General features: G+C 38.8%; 1 protein-coding gene across 3 annotated transcripts in view; it reads right to left on the bottom strand.

Moving 5' to 3' along the window:
* The window catches only part of LOC118785780 (echinoderm microtubule-associated protein-like 6), a 75,337-nt gene extending 52,278 nt beyond the window's left edge, over positions 1–23,059 (bottom strand). For all 3 annotated transcript variants that reach the window (XM_036540715.1, XM_036540722.1, XM_036540728.1), the window contains exon 1: positions 21,907–23,059. In XM_036540715.1, coding sequence (XP_036396608.1) covers positions 21,907–22,103 — 197 coding nt within the window. In that variant the 5' untranslated portion in view covers positions 22,104–23,059. The remainder of the gene's footprint in view (positions 1–21,906) is intronic.
* Positions 23,060–24,595: the final 1,536 nt, after the last annotated feature.

Here is a 24,595-nt window from a genome sequence, read left to right as displayed (position 1 = left end):
CTTTCATTTTGAAATTTGTCAGATTTAAAACAAAGTAATCAGCATTACCCACATGTCTGTGTGTGGTGTGTGTTGTGTGCACGTGTCTGCATGTTTGCATGTGCATACTGTTTGTGCAAATGAAAGGGAAATGAACGGGTGGCATATTTCTACACATTTTTCCATGCATCCTTTTTCATCTGTGCTTTCTCAAGAATGGAGAACCTTAGGCCAAGGAGATGCACGTGACTCCGAGCAGTGGCTCCTCATGCATCACTCAAACTCACCAAGGTCTATTGCCACCCACTGAGCCCAGCCGTGACAGCCAAATCTTAGCCCCCGCAGTTGACTCTGATTCACTTGTTCAATTATCACTAATTCAACTCATTTCACATCCTTCCAGTCTGAAAAAGTGGCAAGATATGCTTAAATGTCTGTTTGTGATGACCAGTCTATTCAACTGCCTCTCACTTTAGATTTTTTTTACTCTATTTGTCTTTTTGAATTGTAGTTTTCTGTATTCAATCTCAATTTTCCCCTTATGAAAAGAGCAAAATAGGCCAGTTCTGTAAGTTAATCTTTATTAGCTGATGCCTTCTTTTCTTCTAGCTGATGCCTTCAGTTGTACAGTTCTGACCCACGGACCCTTTTTTTGCTCTGAGACACAGCACTTACTGCATCGCAGCAAGATTCCCTCCTCTGGAGGGATGGGAGGAAGTGTAGGAGAGGGAAGACCTGGCAATCCCTCACTGCAGCAAAAGGGAACCAGGCAGCTGCCTCCCAGTGGGGCAGACGAGAGCTGAAGCAGCAGCGGCGAAGATCTGCATCAGCTTGTCTTTTTTTAGCTCTGTCACAATAGAGGCATCGGGGGTTGCCTCTGCGAAGCATCCGTGAATAGAAAACACAGAAGGGTGAAATGAGCAGGATCTGCAGCAGCAGCACGCTAACGGGCAGTGAGGAAACGGTTCTTGAGCCGAGGGGGAGAAGATTAACTTAATCGTTGGTGATAAATGATGAATGTATTCTCCCCCATAACTTCGCAAATAACATCTTAGTCTCATGTCACTGCAGTTGCACAGGATGGGAATAAATGACTTGGAAGAGACACACTTTGTCTCGATCTGATTTCCACTGATTATGAGATGGTCCTGTTTAAACATACCTCCTGTTTGCACTATTTAGATTTAAAAAATTGCTAATCAAAGGCTTAAGCCTGTTTATGTTTGGCAAACAAAAAAACACAGCCCTGCAACAACCCCTCCATTAGAGTTTCAAAACATGATTGATGCTACCCTGTGTTCAGTGGCCAAGACCTGTAAACTCCCACTGTAAAATGTTAGATGAAGTGTACCAATCATATTTAGTGTTGTCCTGCCCAGCCACCACAACAGCAGGTTAATTTTGAAGATATAAAACTGAAACAGTAGACATCTTAAAAGGAAAAAAAAAACATGATATCCCATTTATATTTTAATTACATCCCTTCTTTGAGTGAAATAATAAAACTAAAAGTAATTTACATAATCAGACAAATTGGTTACTCTAAAGTGGGATTAAAAATATAGACTGGGGAAAAGTCAGTTAGCACTGGCTAAACTTTAGCCATGACAGATTCTATCAGCGGATAATGTTACAAGTCATGATATCAAAAATCAAACATTTATGTTGGCATATTCAACCATTTACCATTGACGTTCATTGATGTTTGGAAGAATAATAAATGTTGACTGTAGAATCTTATAAAGTGGCAATGCAAATACTTTTTGTATGTAACATGAGTTACAAACTTGAGTACATATAAGGCAAGCAAGACTGAGAGACCACCTTGAGTAAAATAATAAATTACATTCCCTAACACACTGAAGACAGTACCTCACTTCCATCCATTTTAGGTACATGTTGATAGCCGTTTACATGATATCAAGAGGTGATGAATGCTTTAAGCTATATCTGTATACACACTACATGTGCTATGGGCTGTTGAACACAGATACACTATAATTGATCACTGTAGCAATAATGTGTCTTAAGTGCTGATGTTTCAGTGATAGATCAGCACACATGATTTCAGCAATAAGCTGAATTTGGGGAGTGGGAATTTAAAGCAGTACTTAAATGTCTGTACCAAGCCTCCCTATCTACACATCTGTAAAGGAGAGGGTAAAGGAGAGCATACTAAACAACCACAAAACCACACAGTCAACTGTATTATAGAAATGTGTTGCTTACACTAATTATTAGATCTTATGCAAGGATGGAAATATAAGAGAATAATTGAACAAGTGCAAAATTTATTGACTCAAACACATTTACATGTTAGAAGCCAGTTCTCACTATTGCTGCCACTTCACACACTGCTGTTTATAAGCTGAATGTGTATTTGAACACATTGTTTGTAAATGAAAGCCAAATACATGAAGCATTTAAGTCAAACACACAGAGCCTTTTCGCTCTGTGTTTCAAGTTTTAAATGCGCAAGCAGTTCATTCTCATGCAGGATTACTGGGCGCCAGCTCATAATGGCCAGGAGGCAATACACAAACCTGCTGACTGCAACCGGGGAGAGAGACCCACTATGTCCTCTTGCCTTTTTTCTACATGCTGAGTTACAATATTTCAGAGCAGCAGAGGAATGCCAAGCAGAGCATTAACAAAATCAGACAACGAAAGAGATGAGATGGAGTGCCTGTTTTGAGTTTCAATCAACAGGAAGATCAAGATTCTGCTGTGGTTCATTAAATTTGCCCTCAGTCCCTGTTGTAAAATGTCATTTGAGAGATTATGCATGGTCAAGAAATGGCTGGCATGAGTGAGACTGTAGAACAGCCCAGCCCATGTCAGCCATGGCCTGGCATTCAGGTCACATGGTCTCAAGAAAAGGAAAGCCTTGTAAAATGAACTGTTAACGACAAGCATAGATTCTACAACAATGCTACCCAAATAACTGACCTGCTGACCACATCCAGGCTGAGATTAGTACCTCACACAAAGTTTCCTGGTATGCGCAATCAACATGCATGTGACTAATTTTTTAATCATACATTATGCAAATTTAAATGCATGTGACATTTAAAAATAAACCCTGACACTATGCAATGCAGATGTGAACTATATATCCATTTGACCTAAATCTCTTTGTTAGTGATGGGTTATAGTATGGCTGTATCATTCTCAACCTTGGTTTGCAAGGGTGGTGTTATACACAAGTTGCTCACTGCTCATGAGACAGCTGATATAGTCAAATTGGTCACAGTATATAACTTGAAGAGAAACCAAATTATTTTCACAGTATGCTTGCGATGATAATTGGTAGTTCATATCAGCTTCACAGCTTCTTTGAAGCTCTGGTCTGTGATAGAAAGTCATTGGAGTGACTGTTTTAGAGAGCTGTCTGATTTTCAGACTTTTCTTTCCCGTCCCCTTGTCTTATATGTGAGGTGGGGGGTTGTGCTGTGCTGGCCTGCTCATGCAGGCGCAGCGCAAGCAGTTCACATGTTCTGCCTCTCTCATCTTTGAGTCACAGCGGAGTGAGTCATCGCTCCCCTCTGGGATGGCCACACTCGGCCCTGTGTGCAGATAGACACCAGCCTGCAGCGTCAAGTGGGGAACGGCTAAAGTGGCACGGATAGGAGAATGCTGCTATGACACTGTATTAAACACTATGACAGGCAGCATGCACTCGGGCAACCACCTTCGTCTGCTTGGTTTGTAAGGAGTGGGGTTTCTCTGCATAGCGGCTGGGTCACCTTAGGTGCTTTACAAGTTGCGGCCTTAAGAAAATAATCAAAGCCTAGTTGCATGTAATAGCTACAGTTCAGCTATTTATACAGTGAAAATATTTTCATTTCTTTATAGTGTTGGCATTTAAATAAAATGTCTAAACATTTCAAATGCATTACAAGTATGATTTCATCTATTGAATGTAATTCATTCAACTGATATAACTGCATGTTTACTTGTATATAGTATATTCATATGCTACACTATCAATATTCATCAATGATATTTGCTAGTCTATGCTGTAAGAAAGGCAATAGTGGAAAGGCAATGCTGTGTCTAATACCAGAGAGAAAGGAGGCTGCATATAGGATAGGATAACAGAGCCTGAATTGCTCTCTAGAGCTTCGGATAAGCGTTGTTACCTTGTCATTTACAAACTTCCCATATGCCCCTATTCCTTCTGAGAGGAAACACACACAAGATGGGAAGAATTTGTGTGCTGCCCCAGAGGCATATCATCAGCCTTCCAAGTGGAAAGGACTACTGGCTATAATGATGAACCTGTCATGTGGACAAAAAGAACAGCAATCTCCACCACCAAATCTTATAACTGCATTTGGATATGGTGGTTCTATTGAAGATAACAAGAATAACAAGCAATTAAGAAAATCTAGTGATTTCTACACAGCATATTCAGCATGTGGTGTCCATGGGGGTTCACAATGTGAATGGATTTCGTGATTCCATGCATGGCCATGAACAGGGTTGTGAGGTCTGGGGGGGCGTTGCTGTTTGGGTTTTGTGAGTGCCTGCTGCTGCCAACAAGCGTAAATTCTCTCACAACTCTCACACACAGCGGACACTAAATAACAATTCTAAACTGAATTAAGCATGTACTCGTCTCAGAGGAGAAGTTCTCAACCACTGTTTTTTTATCCAGTTGTATTTAGCTTCAAATTTTATTTTTAGCTCTAAAAAAATTACCCTGGTTACGGGTATGATTCCATGTGGCACAGATGAGAAGCAATATATTTTTTTGTCAACACATGGGGTTTAACATCTACCACATATAATGTTTCTAAATCAAAGATTTATTATGAGATTAATGTCTGTACCTGGTTTAAGTATAATATAGTAAAGTAATGAAATCATCTATTGTCTGTAGTGACATTAGTGACACTGACCTACCCTTTTCCAAATATATCATTATTTTACTGCTTTGCTAAACGTACATCCTTGTCATAGTTGACTTATACAGCTTACATTCATTCATTTATACAGCTGTACATTTATCAAAGCAATTAAGGTTGAAGTTAACCCTTGCTCAAGGGTACACTCACCGTGCTCCACCAGCAAATCAGACCTGTGATCTATAGGTTTCAACTACAAGCCCAGCTTCTTATCCACTATGCTGCACTCCTGCCCTAAATACACTATGTAATACAAAACAAAATCACCTAAAATGCCATCTAAAAAGCATATGTTAGACACTGGGATATAAAATCATTCTATAATATGCCTTTTAAAAAATTCTGAGATAACTTGCATGGCATATATTACAACTGTGAATCACAGATCATTGTCTCTTGTGAGTAAAGCAATCTGGGACTACAAAGTATAAGAATTAGCCTAAATCACTGTAATCCAATGGACCGGAGAGACTTGGCAGCAGCTAATCTCTCAAGCACAGACACAAGCAAGTTAACAGAATACAGTACTTGAATGCTCAGATTATAGCAATTGTTATGATGACATTAACAAAAATATAGCTATAGCGCATGACATGGCAAATATATAGGTATAATATGGCCTAACATATACAGAAGTGGGAAGTAAAGTTCATGGGAAGTTAAGTTCAGAGTTGGTGGTTAGGGAGAATGTTTAAACTAGATCTGGACTTGACCTCCCATAAGTTTCTGCCACACATTGCAAGACATTTACCTAACTGAATGAATGTCTAGTGTATGTGCGTGAAATGTAGGAGGTTTAGCAGATTATCAGGGTAATGTGCTTACGGTGCTTAATTTTGGCATGTTCCCCTCCCCCCATTAGCCTGGAAGTTGACCCCAGCTCTCCAGGTCATGAAATCACTACCATCTGCTGACAGGGATGCCAGGATATGAAGTACTGCCAGTAGCTCGCATATTTGAACCACTGAAATTCTGTTTGAAGAACGAAGCACTCAGATGTTTCAGGTCACTCAGGGGTTGACTGAATGTAGGAGAGATGAATTAATGCTGAGACATGAATTACTGGTAAAAGACATGACCAGATTCAAACCCCTGGCTGTAGGACTCAGCCTGTACTCAATGTGAGTTATATTAAGACTACGTTTGTTGAGACCTAAACAGACTTTAACAAGCAATAACATCAATGAAGACCAACTGGGACTAACATCTCAAGTTACAGGCACATTGTTCATAACTACATTAAAAGCCTAGCCTTTTTTTTGCTTATTGACATGTTTTCTGGGACAGATGAATGAGATGAGGGGATACCTTGTCTGTGAGATGAGGGATGACAATGTCTGTAGCCTGAACTGAACTCAGCCAGCTATGAAATCACAAAGGTTGTTAATGGACATATTACACCTGGATGACATAGATACCTTTGCAGCAATAACATTTATAAAACAATATTCATTTTGTTCAAGATGTTATGTTTCTGTCAGTTCATTTTGTCAGAAGCACCTTAAAACTGGGGGAAACTAGCATTTGGGCAATTTGTTCATGTATGCATCTGGAGTATCTGTGTAGTTATATTTCAGTGCAATATGTTGCTGATATATCCAAATTGCAAATACCAAAATGTCTGTAAAATGTCTGCTCCCATAAGAAATGAAATCCCATGTGTGAACATGAAGTAGGATTCATTTGAGGTTACTGATTCAGACCAAAACACCCACTCCAGATCAGTTTTGGCATGATTGCCTTTGTCCTTCATTAATATTTCAGGATACCCAGAGACTTTCTTCCAGGACTTAGTCTGTGTTAAAATGGCTCCTTATTACTTGAAAGAAACAGTGTGACAAACACACATTCTTGAAATTTTTTCCATTTAGAAAAAAGCACATGTGGAAAAATGCAGAAGAGCTCCAAATGAATCCCAACATTTAAGGTCATACTCTGTGAAAAACAAATTTTTCATTTTCACTTATGCATATAACTGTTTGACTCATTTTTACTCTGGCTAAATTTTGTCAAACAATGCAAGCATTTTAACAATAATCTAGATTTTATCTTTCTGTCTTACTCAAGGATACTATAATCTTGCGCCTGACTTTAAAGCTGGCAAACTGCAAAAAAAAAAAAACACACATTTCTGACAGGCCTGCCTGAGAGAATAAAAATCCTTGGTCACATCCCATATTTTCAGGATGGATGGGAAACTCTCCTTTGCATTCTGCAGCACAGAGAACAGGCATTTGAGGTTCATCACCGATGATGTGCTTGAGCACAGTCTCCTTCTTTATAGCCCACATGAAGCATGTAGAAGGGGGAGGTGCTTTTGACCAACAGGGTTTGGCTCTCACCCTCACATAGCAGATGCCTCTAGTCATATTAACTTTTTTGTTTCCCTTGCCTTCATTATTCATGAGCCTTTTTTGTTTTTCCATGTCTGTATCAGACAAGCCCTACCTCTCTGTGACACCCAAAAATAGAAACCAGGAATACGCAATGCGCATGAGAGGGGTGAGTGGCACTGCCTGTCAGGAGAGAGTGCCCCAGGAGATGCACTGTGGGAAGAGAAAGAGGAATTCTTGCTTTTTCAAACTGCCACTGCAAAACATTCTGCAGGAATGTGCAGGAATTTGAGCAATATATCCACTTAATTCACTACTGAGTACTGGTGGAGAGCAGGCTCCAAACAATTGTTTATTGCTCGTATGCTGGCTTTTGCTGGACATCTGCGGGTGGTTGTATTTATTGGAACTCTCTGGTTACATCTGATCCATTAATACATTCCAATGAGGAATAATGAACAAACATGTCACACCCGCTCCCAGTCAGCCACCTCAGCCACGCCCAGTTCAGCCTGGCTCAGCCACACCCACTCAAGCGCACCTGTGACTCATTCCTTCAGTCAAGCCCTGCCTATATAAGGACTCAGTTTTAGTTGCCTCATTGTGAGGTATTGTTCCCTGAGACTCTACTGAGCCTGCTCTCTGTTACGTCTACCGTGTTATCCCTGTGTTCGGACCCTCACCTGTTCTCTGGACCTTGATTGTGCTCTTGGATTTGGTTATTGTTCTGATGCTTCTGTTAACGGCCTGTTTTTGCTCCTGACTACGCGTTGGCCTCAGTGATTAAAACCCGTGACCGCAATTGGACCCCAGTCTGTTTCATTACAAAATAGCAACCCGGAAAGTAACAAATGCTACAGAAGCATATGAATGCTATTCTATACACATTTTTCCTCTGTTATCTGTCATCAGCAAAATTCAGAGCTGAAGACTTTATGGTGAAACAAAACAGATGTTACATATCAAATGTTCATGCAATACATTGTCTTCTGCTTCATTACTTTCATTTCATGATGAAGATCACATCCTATTCTTTGCAAAATTGCCTTCATGGAATGACACTGAGGGTTTCAGGCAAATCAGGCTGATTCTTTCCTCATCTGATCTTCAACAAGCAGAACCAAGGCACAATACATTCTGCAGTCTGTCTGAGTGCACTTCTAAACAGAATCTTTAAATACCATCTTCCCTGCAGGCACAAAACAAACTAGGCTAATGCATTGGTTTCCTTACTGGTCACATGTGCCAAAGCCAGAGGACAGAAGCTGCTGGATGTATACATTCACATGTCATCATGGTTTCTGAATGTACACAGATAAACTTGCCCAAATCAAAACCATCATTCTCTGATATGGATCAAGGACACATTTGGTATGTTAAAGTGAAACCCTGTCCTTAGAGGACATGTTTATGTCACAGCCTGGTGCAGCACCTTGTGGACTCCATGGATTCACAGGATACATTACCATTTAGAATGATCATATGTGTTCTGATACTCTCCTTCATCTCAACAACTGATGACTAATGAAAAATAATTTACGTAGACAGGAAGAAGTGTACCCTTGGGTGAAAGTGACCCCATGTGAACTGCCCTGGTTCCTTGGGTCAGTCCTACAATAATCCTCGACATCCAGGTAAAAAATCATTCTGAATAAAGTAACATGGAATAGAGCACAAACATACACTGGCCTGTGCCATGACCATCTGGAAGCAGCTGGTCTGTTCTCTTCCTAATTAAGACAAAAATGAATGTAGTAAGTAATTAGCTTTGATAAATGCACCAACTTCAATGCTCCAAGCCTCAAAATCCTGCTGAAGCAGAAACAAGAATGGCTTCACATTATTGTTGTAGTTCAGTTGTAGTTCAGTAGATGGTTATTACTAATAACTTATACCACTTACTTACACCATTTCAAATATGGTTGTAACAGAATTGTTAACAGCTGATAGTCATGTTTCATCTGTTTCATGAAGTAAATGCAAGTCCATTCAAATGTAATGATTAAGATTAATGTAAAGTTGTACTCTTACATTACACCAAGCTACAGTTACAACTGTGTGGCTATACAGCAAATGTTTACCCTTAGCCAAAAATTACATCAGCTATGGACAGACTTTCATTCTTTCCAATAATATTTGTGGGGGAAAAAAAACTTTATTAGCAACTTCATTGGCTTTCAAGCCATAAAAATGGGATCAAGCCAATTTAAGGCAGCATATTTTCATTCCCATCAAAATTATGTGTTAGGCATGTATTTGGATGTATCAATAACAGTCAAGGGAAATAGCTTTCATTCCATTAATGTATATTAGTCATTTTCAAAATGGCCAACATCTCATGTGAGCCACCCCACATCAAATGAATGTGACATTATGAACATATTTGGAAAATGTGAAGGTTATATAAACATCCTACTCAGAGAAATTCCATTCAACCAAATTAGTTTATATCCACAGAATAATACAACCTAATTATGTCTAATTATGAACGACATGTCAAAAAAAGTATTACGCTATGAACCTTTTTTCCAAGATTCGAAGACTTTGTGAAGGATACAAGCCTTTCAACACATGCAATATGGCCACCAAAGGAAGTATTTTGGTCCTATCTGGTGCCACCAAAGTGCTTGAAGGCAGGTGATTGAAGACATGCGACCTCAAAATTAGTATAATTAAAACCAAAAAATGTTATGACATAGGAGTGGTGGGTACAAAAAAGGTACGGAAGGAAAACAGAAATAGTAAAGATAAGCGTCATGTCCTTTGAGCCATTTTACCACAATGACTTCCTACAGTATTTATTAGCATAAGACTATTTATTACATATTTATTATTTATTACTGAAAACTATTACCATTATTCACACATAGCCTTTTCAAATATTTCCGTACACAGTAAACAATAAAACACAATTAGCAATAATATACAAAACTATCAAGATATCAAAATTTTAAATAAATCTTACACAAAAAATAATTCAAATAAATCTGAATGATACTCTTAAATGTAAAGTACAGTAAAACTGAACTTACTAATCACTAGCACAATGTCTACATTAAAAATTAAACTGATGCAGCTTCTCCCCTGGAGAGTGAGTACTAAGCATACTTCTGCGTATTGGACTGCAATTAACCTCACCATCTGTGAGGGTAAAAGACAAGGCTAATGTTCTTACTACTTACTACTTACTACTTACTACTTACTACTTACTACTTACTACTTAATACTACTACCCCTTATTGTGAATCTGAGCAGTGATCCATTATATTTACACAGAGATACACATGATGGGTTGCTTTTATTTTGCATTATATTCCTATTTACTGGTTCCTGAATAGTTGTACAAAAGTGTTGCGTCAGAAGTGTTGAGGTGTGACCGGGTTTTGTTTTTACATGAAAGCATGGGAATAAGCTTGCCATCATCACATTTAACCATGGTTTGTGGCTATGGTGCTACTAACATAAATGAAGGAGACATTTTGGTTGCTTTTTATTGTGCGACTCCAGCAACTCCCTATACACATGAATGCCTGCGCAGACCATCAAGCAATAAAAATAGTACGAGTCCCATGGGGAATACAGCTCCTGATTAAATCACTTTAATCCACTTTTTCCTGCTCCTTTAATAAACCCACATTTGATGGCACATTAATTTAAAAGCATTACAGAGGAATTGTGTGGTATTTCTCCAGATCTTTTACTCATGCTGCCTGTCACAGCTTGCCATATGATGTTACATATATTTGAAACTAATTTTAAACATGTACACTCAAGCAACTGCATGGATCTCAGTACGTGTTACACTAGGTAGACTGGCTTTGCTTTTTGATGAATAACTACAGAAAGGCACAAGTTGTTTGTAGGGTTATGCTGTTATTCTTCTTCCACAATTCTTACCAGCCTGGGCAAATGGGGTATAGACCTCAACAGCGTTATTTCATAGGCACCAAGGAAAGTGTTTGATTGGATATACCAAGCATTCAAAAAGCTTTATTCAGTCCATATTTGGTATATCCAGCAAACTCCTTTCCCAACACCACCGTCTGCTTAGCATTAAGAAAGAGAGATAGAAAGACAGGGAGGGTCTAGTCCTGATTCTTTGCAACAGGCATCTGGAGCTTGCTAATAATAGCCTAAAACCTAATTTATAAATATTCAAATGTCAGGTGGAATCTGTGTATTTATTTATATATACAGAGTGGTTATGGTATGGGACAAGTTGTTGTCATCCTCAATTTGAGAGAGAGCTTCAGGACTACTCTGTTTTTGTTATGTACATCCACAGTGCTCTTTCCAGATACAGGGATTTCATTGCTGTCATGGTGAAGACTGGAACTGCAGGGCAGCTGGATAAGTCACCAAGACAGAGTGATTCTTCAAAAAAATGAATTTCCCTCAAGTATGAGAACTACAGCCTTCTAATCTGACAGAATTGGCCTGTTGAGAATCTGGTAAACACAACTCCCCCTTATCCCCCTCAAAAGCACAAATCCTCTGAAATCCTTTGACTTAATGGCTCATCCGATCTGCTACAAAGTGTGAAATCTGAAGGGACAACCCAATGTCATGAACACAAGCTTTGAAAACCTTTTTTTATTTTAAGATGATCTTAAAATAAATATGTAAAACTTATTTTGTGGCATCAGCATTCTTCTCCAAACTGCATTTTTTCCTGCATGATCCTCTCATTGTACATTCTGATCACAATCTACAACACTGAAAACCCTAAGACTCGATTTGTGTTGGTCTCAGCGTTTGGTGCTTTTTTGACCACTAGAAATAGTTGTAAATGACTCCAAGAAAAGTGGAAAGCTTATCCAAGTGACTTAGTGGCTTACTTGAGGAAAAAAAACTCCAAACTGGGTCAAAATTTCTGTATTAAGGATGACTATATTCAGTATCAGTAGTATAGAGTTTGACAGGGATCACAGCACACTTGGGAGATGACAGAAAGGTTACGGTAATGCTGAAACACTTAATTGCTTTTTTATTATACAATATTATGAATAATTATGCCCTGGAGGACAGAAAACATACATCCTATAGGTCAACCAGCTGGAGGCTGAATAGAGACAACACCATGCTGTGATGGTCTGTTGCAATAAGGAGAACAGTGATGAAGTATGTCAAGTAAAAAAAAAAAACATGCTCCAGGTACGAGAAATGGAATTACAATGGAAATACATTTGTAACATGAACCACTTACTGCAGAGGTTTCACTCCTGAACAAAATTTTACACTTCTTTCCCACTAGAAGGATGTATCAAATTAATAACATAATATTGCTGCTAAAGATTCCAATGTATCAGATTTTTTTTTCATAGCAAAATGCAGAATCAGAGACAATGCCAAGTCTTTGTTTTTTTGGTTCATAGGTTCTCCACATCAAAGCTATGGGAAGGTGACACTGCAGTATATCTCCAACAACCTCTATATTATCGTTTCAGGTTAGCAAATTAATAGAGAAACTATGAAGTTATTTCATTTCATTTTGAAATCTGTCTAATTGATCTCTCAGGCATTGTGATGTTCACAGCACATAAAAAGAATTTGGTTTGTTGTGCTTATGTAATTAATACAAACAGTTGTATGGCCTGGGTTAAATCAGTCTTACAAAATTAAAAACTAGGTATGCCTGCAGGCGGGAACTGAATCATGAATCAATATGAATGCATTAATTCAGTGTGGTCTGCAATAATTATTTAGAAGGGAGGTCAAAGTTACAATTTAGTCAATCCCTGCGAAGATCCTGTATATTTCCATTTGAAATGAATGAAAACAAGAAAAAGGGTATCTGATGAACTCACTGACTGAGGTGTCTTGCTTCACAGACTAACTTCATAGGTGAATATCTCTCTCTCTCTCTCTCTCTCTCTACCCCCTTTGGCAAGTATCACAGCTTGTAAACACTTTTTGTAGCTTTTGAGTCTTTCTGTCTTGCATGCACTGCTCTTTTGAGGTCTATCCACAGATTTTCAATGATGTTCAGGTCGGGGGACTGTGAGAGCCATGGCAAAACCTCTTGAGGTAGTCCATTGTGGATTTTGAGGTGTGTTTAGGATCATTATCCTGTTGCAGAAGCCATCCTCTTTTCATCTTCAGCTTTTTTACAGATGATGTGATGTTTGCTTCCAGAATTTGCTGGTATTTAGCTGAATCTATCCTTCTCTCTACCAGTGAAATGTTCCCTGTGCCACTGGCTGCAACACAAGCCCACCCAAGATCCACCCCCCGTGCTTAACAGCTGGAGAGGTGTTCTTTTCATGAAATTCTGCACCCTATTTTCTCCAAACATACCTTAGCTCATTGCGGCCATAAAGTTCTATTTTAACTTCATCAGTCCACAGGACTTGTTTCCAAAATGCATCAGGCTGGTTTAGATGTTCCTTTGCAAGCTTCTGACACTGAATTTTGTGGTGAGGTCGCAGGAAAGGTTTTCTTCTGATGACTCTTCCATGAAGGTCATTTTTGTGCAGGTGTTGCTGCACAGTAGAACAGTGCACAACCACTCCAGAGTCTGCTAAATCTTCCTGAAGGTCTTTTGCAGTCAAACGTGGTTTTGATTTGCCTTTCTAGCAATCCTACAAGCAGTTCTCACTGAAAGTTTTCTCGGTCTTCCAGACCTCAACTTAACCTCCACTGTTCCTGTTAACTGTCATTTCTTAATTACATTACGAACTCAGGAAACGGCTACCTGAAAACGCTCTGCTATCTTCTCATAGCCTTCTTCTGCTTTGTGGGCATCAATTATTTTAATTTTCAGAGTGCTGGGCAGCTGCTTAGAGGAGCCCATGGCTGCTGATTGTTGGGACAAGGTTTGAGGAGTCAGAGTATATATAAAGCTTTGAAATGTGCATCACCTGACCTTTCCTAGCGATGACTGTGAACAAGCCATAGCCCTAACAAGCTAATTAAGGTCTGAGACCTTGGCAAAAGTTATCTGAGAGCTCAAATCTCTTGGGGTGCCCAAACATTTGCATAGTGGTCCTTTCCTTTTTTTCCACTCTAAAATTGTACAACACAAAAATAATACACTAATCTTTCTTAAAATGTTGAAAAGAATGTTTCATCTTTAACTTTATGTCTTTTGGAGATCAGTTCATCTTCTACTCACTTAACAGTAACATACATTTTGACCAGGGGTGCCCAAATTTTTGCATGCCACTGTGTATATACACACACACATATATATTTATATATATATATACATATATATGTATATACATATATATATATATATATATATATATATATATATATATATATATATGTGTGTATATACACACACACGTATATACACACACGTATATATATATATATATATATATATATATATATATATAATACTGCTGTTCATATTTTTAGTGAGTGATTTAGTCTAGCTTTGCCAAAATCTCAATGAACAGATTGACAGTTGGTGAGTGGATGTCATTCCTCATCAATCAAAAACACCAGAATCCAGATGGCGAGACAAAGGACAAACAGTTGTTGTTGACAGATCTATTACAGTGAATCAAAACTGGTCAAAATCACATAGTAACACTAAAAGTAAACAAAAGAACGTGGAACTGTCAAGCTGTGTTTGAATTGCCCCTGGCCTCAGATGTCACATTCATGGATTCAAGGGCACTAAACTGTGCTCTGTAGTAGTAGTAGTGGTAGTATTTAGTATTGCCACTATTTACTTATCATGTACAGTATTTCAGATTGCCTAAAATAGGAATACAAAACCCCAAGCAGAATGTTTATTTGGATAAATTTTACACACCAAGAAAATGATCCCACATATGGTACATTGGGAGAGAGACATACAACTCCTGGAGATGATGTGTGTAAATCAGCATATCTTCGGTGTTTATAACAGATCCACGAACACAATGTCAATCTGTCTTTCCACGTTATGATGAACTAATTTAAAATATGCTTGGCAATCATTTCAAATTAAATCCAGCAGACGATACAAAAACATCAACAGTCCACAATGTAAACTAAATAAAGCCATTTAGTTTTAGGGCTAAGATGTTTATCGATCCCTGGCTATTTCTGTTCCCATCTACCAACTTAAATGCAAGGGGAAACAGTATATATGATATGAGGTTAGGTGTATGAAGTGATAATATTTACAGCAGTTATCTATTTTTCTATTAATATTGTAAATCTTGTCTTATATTTCAATGTGCCAATTTCAATGTGATGGAAAGTGATAGTAAATTAGATTCTACCTATTTACTGTTTGATGAATTGATTGATTTACTCAATAGTTGATCATTCCTGCACAAGGCCCAGTGAGAGACGGAGCATGCTACACCTTCTAAAAAAGTTCCCATTCTTTAGTGCACCGCGTCCCAATTCCACTCTCAGTCCAACTCAAACAATTTACTATCATTACTAACATGGCTACTTGCATGAACAAGGTCAACAGCATTTCCAGTTGTCCTTTAGAACATTTTTGCATGTGTTAATTCTATACTGGGAACACTACACTCTATATAACCACCCCAGAGCTATGCCCAGAGACAGCCAACACAACACTCATTGCTTCAAACCAGCATCATCATCAGAGCAGTGACCTCATACTTTCACTGGCAATTTCTGTGCACAGCAAGACCATCCGTAGGTACAACATGATAAGACGGTGAATACCACTAAAGCCATTTCCAACATTCTTTACAGGATAGTATTTTAGCACAGAACTCACAATGGCATACTTCATATTCTATTTTCTGTGCTTAGCACAAGTCCTTATTAACCCTCTAAGCACCCCTCAAATTGCTCTTTTGACCCACCAGGACCAAATCAATCTTTAGAGTGTCGAGATATTAATAAGAAATGATAAAGATATCCTGTGACAGATCAAGGCCAAATCCATGAGGCATGCAGGTTCTTATTACCGTATACATTTAATGAAGCAAAATGAGACATCTAAGCACCGTGTTGCAATTCTATTAATGAGATGAATCACTGCACTACTACACTTACTGACCACATTTGCATTTCATCATAGAACACTGGCCAGCATAGTCCTTTTGATTAGTCTGAATTATTTCTATTTCCTCTTATCATACAGCAAATGCATTATATTACCAAATATTGGTCTTCTACCTGTAACATACTTTGAAGTAATGTTATCACAACAGATTTTCCACTCCATGAATAAACTGTAAGACCTGTATTTTTAACCTGATGATAGGAGCTACAGTATGGATCAATACATTCTGTTAAACAATTTCACCTTTCACATACCTTACCTGTTCATAAAGCAATTCCCATAGCTTACAAGGGTTTCCTGTCTCTGGCTTGCCATCACCGTGTAGCATGGTTTACTCTCAGGAAGTAAAGCTTCCTATGTGAGCAGATAAATCCTGTTTCTTTCAGTAGTAAAGTAACATTTTTCTATCAAATTGTTATTAACTTGTTTTCAAAGTAGTTATCTCCACAAGATGTACTGTATGATGTTAGATTATATAAAGAATATTATCTTTATTTTACAATTTACAACCTGTGATTAACCTCTATACTGATAAATTACTACATTGTGAGTAGCATATCTTTATATTTTGTATCATATTTCTATTCATTCAGAGTCATTTTTAATATGTTCAGGGTTTTGACATTCCTATGATTGATGTTCAGAGTACCACACTCAACTGCTGGCTGGAGGATAGCTACTGTAATGATGACCAAATAATTACATCTGAATAAGACATTCAGTGCATGCATGATGACATAGTGAAGTATTCTGTGTTTTAAAGAGAAGTAAAATTGCAAAAATAATATATAGTGACTCAGTGTGCTTTTCTTATTATTGCACAATGAACAAGTAGGCCAAAATGCATTACACTACATACATATTCATTATTGGATTTGATGCAGAAAACATTTTGAAAGGTCACATCCTTGAAGACACTCCTTTGATCTGTCAAATTATGGCCACTTAGCTGCACAACCTTTTGCACTTTGGTCCCAACAGAGCAACAATTATTACCCTCAGACCCCTTTAAAACAGATGAAAAGACTGTCAAGAGGAAAAATGAGTTGACATAACCTGACTAATTGAATCATTGATTCTGACATCTCAAGTGCACGCTACAGGTGGAGACTGAGACTTCTTCTCCCTAAATATAATGTCAATAATGAATTGTGAAGGAGGGGCTTCGCCTGTCATCAAACTGCTGACTTTAACAACGTTTCACCGATATTTGCATGAAATGGAGGATCTCTATCTTAACTGTCAAATCTACAAATTTGCCAATAACACATCTCTTTCAATCAGCTTCATTTCAAACATGTAGAACAGAACAACTGTAAATGTCTGATTGTTTGTCTGGGTGTCAGCCATTGTCTATGGAGCCCCTCCTATTTGATAGAGGGACTATTAAACGCAGGTATGCGGCTGGAGCGCTGAGAAATTTTGACCTGAGCACTGTCTGTGGCTCTGGTAATGCTGGTTACTTTGTTTTGTTTTTTTTTTTTGTGAAAAAAGTCTCCATTTGTAGTTTTGTGCGTGGTGCACTGGCTAGCACTGATCTCTGTATGACATGAGTGTGCAGCCTCATTAGTGTGTTTGCTAGTGTGCTGAAGTATTATTGCACTTAAGCATTACATGAAAGTGCAACAGCAACCAATTATTTGATAAGCCAATCCAGAATGAATAAGCATTACCCGGGAAAAACGGCAAAGGGGAACAGCTATTTTCTGCAGCAGATCAGCTCTCCCCTTTTAGTATTTGCCTCCTTTTAAATAAGCCAAAGCTACTGATCACTTGATTCCATACAAACGACTCATTCCATCTGATTCGCTGATACAGCAGCTACTTATTTGTTTACATTCACATCATAAAATGCTCCAAAACAATATGATTTTGAGTCAGCTGATTCTTATTGCATAAGACTCTTTATTGGTTATGTACAGTATATTTAACTTATCGCCAACATCAAATTAAACTGTGAACAATACCATACCAAATGCGTTACTAATAGGGTAAAAACCAAGGCAATGGCAAAACATATTTTCCGTATATTTTGCTATATTTTCCTGACATGTGTGTGTGACATAAATCTAATTTTGCTGGTTGCATGAGTGTGTTCAGTCAAGAATATAGTGCAAAGTCTCTCTATCACACAGGTGAAATACCAGTGAGAAACAATCAATAAAAGCAGCCCTACAGAGGTGATGGGAAATCTAGAATGGATCTGTTAAACTAGACAAAGTGTTGTGGATTTTTAAAGGTTTTGGTGTCGACCAGATTCCCAATTCAAACCACAAGCTGCCAAGCAAGTTAGCCCTATGTGTGACAGACATCAGTTACACTGATGACCTCATTCTGCTCCCAGCACTCCCACAAACAGGACAACCAAGACTAATACACTAATATAAATTCAAATGGACCCCATTACACTGTAGTGATTATTATTCAAAACATTTACCAAAGGACACCAAATCTGCATCAGCTAAATCAAAAAACAAATTATTAGTATCTAAAAGCTATTAGCATTTTTTCACAAGTAAGTTTCTTCATTGTGAAGACAGGTCACCTGTTGCACCAGAAAGAAGGCTAATTATGGGAATACCAACAGGAATGCAAATTTACAGTAATTTCCCTCATGAAATAGATGCTTTGTTTTAAGTGACACGATATACTAATTAGGTCATCCCATGGTATCTTCCTGGCCCAAGTTTGCACCCCCACCACCAACAGAAAGATGGAAGGGAACCCCCCACACACACACACACTCACACAAACACACACACACAAAAAGTTGCACAAGCAGATTCACCAATATAAATGTTAAGAGCCTCTCATATTTTCAGTGATGACATGCTTCAGTGATGACTTGCAGTGATGACATGACTTGCTTACTGATACACTTATTTTCCAGTTAGCATCCATCAAGCTGATGGCACATTTTAATCTTAATCTTCACAAGGCTTCCTTCTTAACATGATGGCTAAAGTATGGACACTGAAGTTTAAAAACACAAACACAGTCTACCTGATTGAAATTTCTCTGATGTCACTATAACAAGGACATTCCTGGAGATCACATTGTAAGTTGGGATTTCACTGCTCAGAAGCAACCTGAAAGGCACTGGTGAAACCGATTCAGGGAAAGCCATTAAATAAGCAACTGGATTCAAAGAATAAAACATCAGTCATCCAAAAAGGTGAGAATGCAAGATGGTGCAAGGCTACCTCAGGACCTAATAAGCCTACCGACCTGTGGCACTACAGGCACTAACAATGTGTAAGGGCAATGTGGAATGGGCAGACTGTAGAACACCCTTCCCTATGGAGGTAATAACACAGTGCCAGCCCAGAAAAGGGAAATGGCTTCACAGGATTCCAGTCTGCAGAGAGGCAGTGGTATCTGTCCTCCTCCTTAAAGCACAGCTTGGAGTCTCAAGCTCAAGCTCAGTCGTGTTGGTGGAAACGTGGTCAATTAATGGAGGCCCAGAGCACAGTGCTCTGTAAAAGGCAGTGAGGCCTACATGATCAGCACATCAAACCAGCATTCACACCTCATGAAACACTGTCAGCCTCCCAGTGGAGCCCAGATGGGGTTTAGGTTGGGGTCTGGGTCCATGAATCCTTGGAGGCAAAGCCATGCATTGAAAACAAGTGTGAGGTACATTTGCACTGGTCCTGTCCTTTATGACCAGGGAACTCACTGAACTTCGCTGGACATCTCTCTGCCAAGTGTGCTGCTATCCCTAGGGCAATAACAGCGATTATCTAGATTCTGTGCTCACTTTCTTGGTTGGACTACTCTGTTGCATGGATGGTAAGCTTGGATGTGAGCCTGTGACCTCTGGGGTAATAATATCAACAATAAAACAAAAGCAAAATATTATTTATTGATTATAGACTCATCCCAAAACCATGACTGTCAATCTTAATTCTACTTGGAACTGCGAAAGAGTAGGTAAGACAAGCGATGTACTGTACAGTTGACACAGGATTTTGTCTGAGTAACCGTTCTGTCCCCCTTGCTTCAGGTTTAACAACAACAATTTTGCCAGTAAGACTCTCCTCCTATATTCATTGGATTAATAAAGTGACTGCCGCTGTATTCAATGAGTGTGTCATCAACATGAGAGATCACCTTTTAATCTGGTGAGGGACTGACCCATCTCTCTTTGGAAATGCCCACAAGATTGGAAATGCCCAATCTTTCCACATATTCGACATGGTAATAAGCAGTGAAAGAAACAGAAAATGAAAATGAACACCATGAACGAGCAAATGACTATGCAAATGAGGTTTTCCATCTGATTGCCTGAGTGAGATTATGTTCAGTGCCCCACTGCCCTAATGAAGATACAAACAAGCATGCCATCTGAATTGAAAGCTTATCCCACAGAAACGTCTGATCAAATCAGCTTATTGTAGCCTAGGTTATTGACACCCTAATGACTTTAACATTACTAATTACATTTCCTTCTAGCTGAATTTATTCCCCACTTCCTATTAATGCTTTAAACTGTCTTTACCAGACAGCATAGATGTAGTATTACATTACTGGGAAACACAGGAACATGTTTTAGAAGTGACAGATCCCATATGAAAATGTAACATGTTAACACACATGGACAATAACAGCATTTAACATTATATTCTGTAATACTTTTTGCAACTGCATAAAAAATGGAGATAATAACTGGATATTGCTCTATCATACTGTGCACAATATTCTTTGCCATGAATGACAAAAAGACTCATCAAATTTGCTGTAACTGTAAAATGTGCTTTGGCTTGTTGGGCACTCAAACCATAAGGGATCTTATCCACAAAGACCAAGGGATACACTATATTGATATATCAATTTGCCTGCTTATCGCAGATTACAAAATGCATGCTGGTCCAGCATGGGGTAAAAAAAAATCAATCACTGCTGAAAAAAAAAAAATTAAAAGCTGCTAGTCATCAGTTAGTTAGAATCAGGTGTGTGTGTGTGTGAGTGTGTGAGTGTGTGTGTGTGTGTGAGAGAGAGAGAGAGAGAGAGAGATTTACTGCATCGACGCGTCTTTCAAAGAAGTTTTATTCCCATTCTATCAACAGATCGGGGACATTCCTGACACGCTGCAGATCTGGGGTCTCAATACTCGAGAAAATGTTGAAGCTTTGCGCGCCATTACTTAGGTAGCAATCGTCGCGCAAAAGAAATTAAAGCTGCATCTTCCATGAGATAGATCACTGATGCTTCTTGTGGTCTTGCCTGATAGTGGCAGATTGCTTTGTCACTACCTGGCATGACATGACATGACAGTCACCATCAAGCAATTAACACACCGCATAGCTACATATATTCAAAGATCACACAGACTTACTCACCCCCTTTAGTCGCCCCCCATACCATAACAGAGCAGATGCACATACTGGAAAAGGATGAGACGGTGTTTTGAGGTCTATAGTTAGGGCTATTGGGAAATTGTGTCATTAGTTGATGTGGTTGTAGGATTATCAGCTCCTCCTCCTTGCTCAGTTTACACTGCATGTGAATAGTTTCTCTAATAACGAGACACGATAGCAATGGATGTTGTTTCTTACGATCAGCAACAGGTTAAATTTGTACTGTTTGGAAATCTCGCAGAATTTGTTTGCCATTGATTATTTAGTGAAGAGGTCGACCGTGAAGCAATTTTGGTGTATTACACGAGCTATGTATGCATTGCCGTGCGACTTACCTGATAATGTCGTCATTGTGCCCAAGGTAGAACTTCTGAGTGTGCTCCCTCGTGTTGAAAACCACGCCGACTCCAGCAACGAAGTACACGATCTCCTTGCTTGCAGTGTAGTAAAGGTTGTTTCGACACTGATGCCCCCTGTACCCGTAAATCCACTCCAGTCTCAGTTGGCATCGGGGAGCAGTCCGGTCAGCCATACTATATTCACACTGTACTGTATTGCACTCTATTTAGCAATTTACACTGCACTTTGGTTCGATTTAATTTCACCACCACTTCAGAGACATTCAGCTTAAAGAGACACCCGCAGAGTTCTATCTAACATTAAACCAAACAAGCACACTTTCCTATACGTGAGCCCTTCGGTTCTAATAATTATAAGTCCTCAAATAAATTATGCCGACAATTATTTACAATGAACCGCTTTTACGCGTGCATCCAAGCGCCTAATGTTACAGAACATTTCACTGCCACATGTCTTAAAACGAATTCGTCATTATGTCTGTATTTAATCCGTGACTGGAATTCATTTACATAGCTGTTAGTCAACTTCATCCATTGACAGAGATCGACCATTTATTTACACCACTAAAAGAGCCATCCTCATCATAGTGCCGAAAACATGCTTAGTAACATATGTCCCCAGCGGATGAGAATGGATGTTTATCTAAATACAAAAAACAACACCAGAGTAAAATTATTTTCAACAGCAAATTAGCATAAGTGGTAGTGGACACTGCACACTGCTTGAACCTTATCCTCACGTTAATCCTCGATCTGTCTTCAGTATAATTGACGTTCCTATAGACTTTCAAGGCATAAACTATAATGGGCAGTGATACATTAAGATGAAATTCAAACAGGCCAAAATGGATGCCGGAACATCAATCATGAATCTGCTGGAATAAAATTTCACAGTGATAAGACTAGGCATTCCCAAGGTTTAGCGAACCTCCACCGCGCAACTTCGTTTCACAACCACAATTCCCGGTTGTCTTGAGTCCATCCCAGCGGAGACGCCTTAAACTGCAAATTTTCTGTTAACTTCCTTGTAGTGTCAAATAATTGTACAGCTTCCAACTTCGGACTTTCTCTGCCCGCACACTCTCTCCAATCTGCATCGTAGAATAGTGTGAAAAACCAGAGGTACGATACACCGTGAATGACCGGAATGACAGCCACCGGTTCGGTGAAAGAAAAAAATAAAAACCACTGAAAAGCAGAGAGAAAGGCCACTCAGGATCCTTGCTCTGTGGACTACAGTTTAGAAAAAACACGTATGGTGTAGGCGCTCCAAGGTGTTTCTAGCCGGTGTCTTTGCGTAATATTTTCAAGAATAGGTGCGCTGGTTTCCAACTGACAGTCTGGTTCATACGAGGCTTTGAGGACCGCCCACTGTCGCCTCGCCGACGCAGTACAAGAGCGGCCGACTGCAGATTGGCTTTTGCGTTATCACCCAGAAGGAGTCATCCAATCGCAACCGGCGTTTGAGTGACTACAAATACCAGGAATCAAAGCTCGAGCGCTGTCCAAGGTTCCTCTTTTGGGAAACCTCCATTCAATCGGTCAGGTGTTTACGCGCCGTAGACTAAACAAGAACTATTATTAAATTTGGTTTGATTATAGGGTGATGCTGAGGTCAGATCTTGCAAGGTGTGGTTTATATGGGTCATAAAATTCGATACAGAATACAACTAATTTACCCAAGGGACCCCCCATTTTATTCATAGGTTTTAAATATGAACTCTAAATATTAAATATTCAAACGATAGGCCAAATAAGATAATGCACATTTTTATTGTGGTGAGTTCCCAGCATGTAGTACACATTTCCCGCCTTTATTAAATTCATTACTAACATATTTCTTGCATTTAGGGAATGATTTATATAATTAGATACACATTCAGTAAATATTTCATCAATTTAACAAATATTTAATACAACTGCAAGTGTTTCATGCATTCAGTAAATATTTCAGTCATTTGCTGAAATGCCGTAATGCTCAATCTTTTGAATTTCCCGTCTTTTGTAGCATGACACCTGCAGTGTGTGCTGACCAAACACATTATAGCTTAGCTTGCTTAGCATTATAAGCTTAAGGTAGACACCAATACAAATAATTTCACCCACAAGAAGTATGATTTGAACAATAGAAGACAACACTAGCAACTGAAGGAAGCTCTTAAATAAAATGACACCTATAAATATTCAGGCAAAAAACCATTCAAAACAATAGTCAACATAAGCACAACATGCAAGCTATTACAAGATGAAAACATCAGTTTCAGGATTCAGAACTGCAGAACAGTGAAATCCATTCATCTCTGTGTGTGTGTGTGTGTTTATTAGCACAATATTACAAATATTACCATTTAAGTGTGATGTTGATGTTAACAGAACAGTGCCATGCCACATCAAAACCCAAATCAGGAAATACAATGCATTTATAGCATTTAAAATTCAGTAGGGCTTTAATTGCAAAGAGGGGGTTATCTATTTGTTGCAGTTCATTAGAAAAAATAATAAATAAAACATGCACTGTTTCCAGAGTTCAAGAGGATTACCCAAAAACTGATGTCCAGCCAGCAATAAGGACACCATCTGGATCAGTTGAAAAATGAAAAAAAAGAAAAGAAAAGAAAAGAATCAACTTGTTACCTATCACATGCACCCACTACAGTAAGTGCCA

The sequence above is a fragment of the Megalops cyprinoides genome, chromosome 1 (genome assembly GCF_013368585.1).
Source record: "Megalops cyprinoides isolate fMegCyp1 chromosome 1, fMegCyp1.pri, whole genome shotgun sequence".
Taxonomy (NCBI): Eukaryota; Metazoa; Chordata; class Actinopteri; order Elopiformes; family Megalopidae; genus Megalops; species Megalops cyprinoides.
This window is presented reverse-complemented; position numbering and strand designations above follow the sequence as displayed.